Genomic DNA, 5,560 nt, shown 5'->3' with positions numbered 1-5,560 from the left:
GAATCAAAGTGAGCATCTCTTCCTTTGTACTGTGATATGCCATCTCTCACCTCACCTCCCCCCTCACTTCCTACCTCTCCTCAGAAATTCATTTTCAGAATTAAATTTTAAGTAAATGAATTGGGCTAATCGAACTCTACACAAAATTACATATTTGCTTTCTCTACTTCCTCCCACACCACAAGAAGTTCATCAGTAGAAATGAGAAGAAACTGAAGCAATGACATTCTAGTGGGCACAGCATGGGTTTTATTCTTACCTGCCTTATCTGCTTCCAGAGTATGATCAGGAATGGTAGACACTTTTGACTTTTGTAATAATGGTAATGGTAATAGTGTAGTTAGGGTTTCCTATGTCAGTAAATAATCCCCAGTCGAGATCATACCATCACCTAAAACTAAGAGTTAATACTTGAGCCAAAACTGGTTTGGCTCAATGGATAGAGCATCAGTCTGCAGACTGAAGGGTCCCAGGTTCAATTCCGGTCAAGGGCATGTACCTTGGTTGCGGGCACATCCCCGGTGGGGGGGGGGGGGGTGGTGCAGGAGGCAGCTGGTCGATGTTTCTCTCTCATTGATGTTTCTAGCTCTCTAGCCCTATCCCTTCCTCTCTGTAAAAATTCAATAAAATATATTTTTTAAAAAAGAGTTAATGCTTGAAAACTTGACAGGAGCGTTTCACACTATCTCTAATGGCCTCTTTGACTTTGTCATTCCGGAGGGTAAAGATAAAAGGGTTCAGGAAAGGAATTACCACAGAAATCACCAGGGATGCTATCTTATTGTACTGGGCTGCCTGCCTTTGATTGGGTTTCACATAGAGGAACAGGCCACTGCCATATCCAAGCACAACAATGGTGAAGTGGGAGGCACATGTAGAGAAGGCTTTCCTCCTGCCAGAGGCAGTGGGGATCTTGAGGATGGTGGAGATGATGTAAGTGTAGGAGACAATTACTGGTGCCAGAGAACCAATGATAATGAAAATGGCCATTAAGAAAAGAATAAACTCTGTGAAAAGGCTGTCATCACAGGATAGTTTGAGAAGTTGCCCTCGGTCACAATAAAAATGGTCTAACACATTTGATTTGCAGAAGGTCAGCTGAAACGTGGCATAGACTGGCCAGATTTCAGAAAGGAACCCAAACATCCACGACATAATTACCACCCAGATGCAGGTGTGATTGTTCATAATGATGCTGTACCTCAAAGGGTTACAGACAGCCACATAACGGTCCACAGCCATCACTCCCATTAATGCAAACTCTGTGGTCCCCACAGCAAGGTACAGGAAGAGCTGGGTGACACATCCAGCCAGAGATATTGTCTGCATCCCAGGGAGCAGCAACCCCCAAAGCATGACTGGAATGATAGTGGATGTGAACAGGATCTCTGAGGCAGAGAGGTGGCCAAGGAAGAAATACATGGGGGACTGTAGACGTTTATCAACACAGACAATCACAATGATGACCGTGTTTCCCATTAATGTCACTGAGTAGAAGAAGAAGAAGGTAGCAAAGAGGATATGGTGTAGTTCCTTGGAGCCAGGGAATCCAAGGAGACAAAACTCAGTGGCACTTGAGTGATTGCTCATCATTGAGTCCTTGTTTCTGCTCCTTGTAGAACTCTGATATCAAAGGAGATGTGGCATTGCTCCACATGGTCTTGCTTTCCTGCTCCAAAAGAGAAGGGAGACAGTTTAGGATAAGAAACTAATTCCTCGTGATAATTAGGTGAGTTGCTACTACTACTATGCTCTGCGTATACAGACCCAAATATTGCCTCTTCAAATTTCGTTGTCAAGAATGGGTGAAGGCAGCTTCTTCTGTATTAGGGCGGGGGGGGGGGAGGAGAAACACCTTCCTTATCTTTTTTCTCCACTGGAAGTGCCTTCTCCAGGGGACAGAGGCTACGAAATTGTAAACTGCTTAGATTTGAAACTGAATCTATCATTCCCTAAAGGTGCAGGGATCGTCCTATCTCTTCTTACGTTAATTGTATCAAATAATATAATGACATTCAACGTGAAGTGCAGGACAGGAAACATTGAACCCAACCCTCACCCACACTGGCACTACAGATACCCATCTTGCAACCAGCAGAAAAGACACAGGGGTCCACGAAACCATCTCTGCTTTTCCCCAGATCTTATAACCTCTATATTACAGAGCAGCAAGATATCCATATGGGAACTCTGGAGCTTGGGATAACTTCCCAGAGCTGATTCATTTTCTCTCATTCCATTTTCTTTCCAAAGTCTTGGAAGAAAGGAAATATGGCACTTGGCACTGACAAAAATAGACCTCTACCCCTCACTTCACCCTTCCCATTACTCAGATGCCATCTCCTTAGAGGACTCTTTACTATTCCCCTAACCCCAGATAGGAAGGACTTGATCAAGCTTAGACTCTGGTTTTCTTCACAGCACTTACTCCCTGATATTATTTTATGATCCAATATTTATTTAATTCATATGAAAAAATGCTGGAGCAAAGATCATGCCCTGCTGAGCTTCTATTCATGTAGGGTTTAAAGTCTATACAATACACAAAATAGGTATGTAAAAATTATATATACGGTTTTAGTTTATTAATCCTGTCATCAAAAATAAAGCAAGGAAGAAAAGAGGGTCAGGAAACCTATTTTTATTTATTCACTGTTCATCGATGACATTAGAATTAATTCCATTGGGGCAAAGATATATATATATATATATTCATGAGCCCAATCAGTAATGCTGAAATTTTTTGTTGATGATGAGAATATGGACATATGATATATGACTAAATAGGTTCTGGTCTTGCCCGGGCTAGTAAGTTCACATTCCCTCAATGCCTCTCTTCTTAGTCTCCCTTCCTGCCTCACATTAAGATTTTTCTTTCCTCCCTTCCCTTCCTGATGCAACCTCCCCAATATCACTGTGGCTCTTTTTCTGATGAGCAAACATGCCTCAAGGAAAGAACTGTTGGAAGAGCTCAGCGGCCTGCTTTTCCACAATCTCTGCATAACTAACAGGAGATGAAAAAAGATGACAGAGAAGGATCCTGAGAGATGCCAGGGAACTGTGTCTATCCCTAACATCAGGTCAGAGAGGACCTGAGTCTGCTCTTTGCTGTGCACAGCAGACTTGGAAATGAACTTGTCTGTCCAGCTGCTCTCCTAGCTCACTCCTCAGGTTCTAAGTGTCCCTGTGTTAGACAGCAACCAGACCCAGAACATCCCACCTTACTCTTTCCTCCATAGAGGAGAAACCTGATGACACTCACCTCTATGGAAGGGCTCCACCACCATTTCTAATGCTCTCCGGGGCTCGGCCAAAGATAACTCCTATCTGGCTATTGATGAGCCATGCATAGGCGCCAGAGGAACTTGCTGTTGTCTTCAATCATGATGAAAAAGGAAGCTGGCCTCAGATAAGAGCTTAGGAAAAACCCCCAAAATAATAGTGCTGTGGGAAGCTGAGGGTCTTTCTCTCTCTCCCCCTAATTCCTTCTACTCATTTTCTTCCCAAGGGACACAGTCACTGAGATATGTGTTCTTAATAAGCCCAGGCTCATGGTGTCCCTAAGCAATCAGTCTGGAGGGAGAAGCACAAACTTTTAGTTATGCCCATTTTGACCAATTAAGTTTCAGAACTTTTTAAACTTTTTGTTTCATGGGAAAACATAAAATCTCACCAACCAGAGGCTTCTCAATACCAAGGCTGCCTTCTCCAAGGCCCCAAAGTCTAAGTTTCCAAATGTCTCAAAAAACTCTAATCAGATCCTTTCTTCTGGCCCTCATCCAGTGCTCTCCGGGACACTCTTAGCTGTTCAGAGCCAAAATCAGCCCCCATGTCCCAGTAGGAGACACCACAACTGACCTCTAAAATGCACGTCAATATCCGCAAAAGCCTGCACACTGGTCTCAGTCAAAGCATTGACTTCATAAAAAATCCCCTGCAAAGCCTGATTTCTCCACCACTTACTTTACAGAGGCTCCTGTTCCTAACCCTGTGTGCCCCTTAGAATACTGTGGGGGGTACTACCCCTAAATTCTAATCCCTTTTCTGGTATGTTCTCTTGTTTCGACATATGTGCATGTGCATGCACTCCAGCAAGATTTGTCCAGCCATTGATTTCTATAGAGTGTCCCTGATTACCACCAGCTGGGCACTTCAAAGCAAGGAACGCATGAGGACAGCCCAATGTAGAGCTATTATTTACAACCTGGAACAAGTGAAAAATGGAAATTGGAATTCTGCTTGATTCTGGAGGGAGACAGAAAAGGTACAAACATGTATCTGGATTTTGGATTTCATTTCAAGTATACCTGTTACAGTAAATCTGACATTATCAGTTGGTGCAGAAGAGCATAAGTTAGGAATAATCAAACTTCCTTACAATTTCTCAAATTATCCAAGTCCACCCAGATTGCCACATAATCTTACAGGAATTTCCTAAGCCTTTATTTGCATATTCTTTTTAAGAAATTCTGTGAAAATTAGTTTTACACACTTTTCCCTTTCCCTTGATACATATTGTCCCACTTCTTATTTTGTCTAATATTCCATTATATGGATCTCCTATTCTTTATTGGTTAGCCCTCTCTTGCTCATTTTTTGTTTTTTCCATTTTGATTATGAAAAATTATGCTATAAATATGCTCAGACATTTTTAAGCCCATACACATTTATATTTCTAAAATAAACCCCCAGAGTTAGAATTTCTAGTTCCAAGGGTAAACATATTGTAGTCATTGTTTTTGATTGGCATAATTTTATACTCCAAAGACTTTTGTTGATTTGGAAACCACTAGGACTGTCTGATAGGAGCACTTTTGGTTGCCTGATCTACTACCAGTCAAAGATATGATCAAATTTTTATTTTTATTTGAAATTAAAAAGAACTAAAGATATCTTAAAAGAGTCATAAAGTGAAAACCTGATGAAAGGGGAAATCTTTTGAAAGATTAAAATTACCAAAACAGTCTGGGGAAAAAAAGAACTGAAATCCTATATATCTTAAATAAGTTGTTTCATAATTAATAACCTTGCTACACAGAAAACTGCTAGTTAAGATAGTTTTACTGGTTTATTCTATTAAATATTTAAGAAAGAACTAATACCAATCCTACATAAAAATCTTTTAGAAAATTGAGGAGAAGGGAACACTGCCCAATTCACTTTATAAGGCCAGAATTATCTTGACACAAAAGGCATCATGAGAAAATATATTTATAAACTTATAAACATAGATGCAAAAATTTTTAATAATGTATTAGAAAATAAAATTCACCAATACATAAAGAGAATAACATGCCAAAACAAGTGATTTTATCCCAGAAATGCGAAGTCAATTCAACACTAGCAGATTAACCAGTACAGTACACTATGTTAACAGAATTAAAGAGCAAAACCACATGATCACTTCTATAACAAAAGAAAAAGCACTTGACAAAAATCTATACTCACGCACCCCCCCCCACCCACCCATAAAAAGAAAATCAATACCCATTACCAACAAGAGAGCCCACTGCATGGGAGAACACATTTGCCAATGTTACACCCAATAAGGGTTTAATCT

General features: G+C 40.6%; 1 protein-coding gene across 1 annotated transcript; it reads right to left on the bottom strand.

Annotated features, from left to right (window-relative positions):
* Window positions 1-648: 648 nt before the first annotated feature.
* LOC129151467 (olfactory receptor 9A4-like) lies at window positions 649-1,593 on the bottom strand. Its single transcript, XM_054726528.1, has one exon. The coding sequence runs from the start codon at window positions 1,591-1,593 to the stop codon at window positions 649-651; it is 945 nt and encodes a 314-aa protein (XP_054582503.1).
* Between the last annotated feature and the right edge of the window lie 3,967 nt (window positions 1,594-5,560).

Source organism: Eptesicus fuscus, chromosome 14, assembly GCF_027574615.1.
Source record: "Eptesicus fuscus isolate TK198812 chromosome 14, DD_ASM_mEF_20220401, whole genome shotgun sequence".
NCBI lineage: Eukaryota > Metazoa > Chordata > Mammalia > Chiroptera > Vespertilionidae > Eptesicus > Eptesicus fuscus.
The sequence above is the reverse complement of the archived record's forward strand: the minus strand, read 5'-3'. Positions and strand labels throughout refer to the sequence as shown.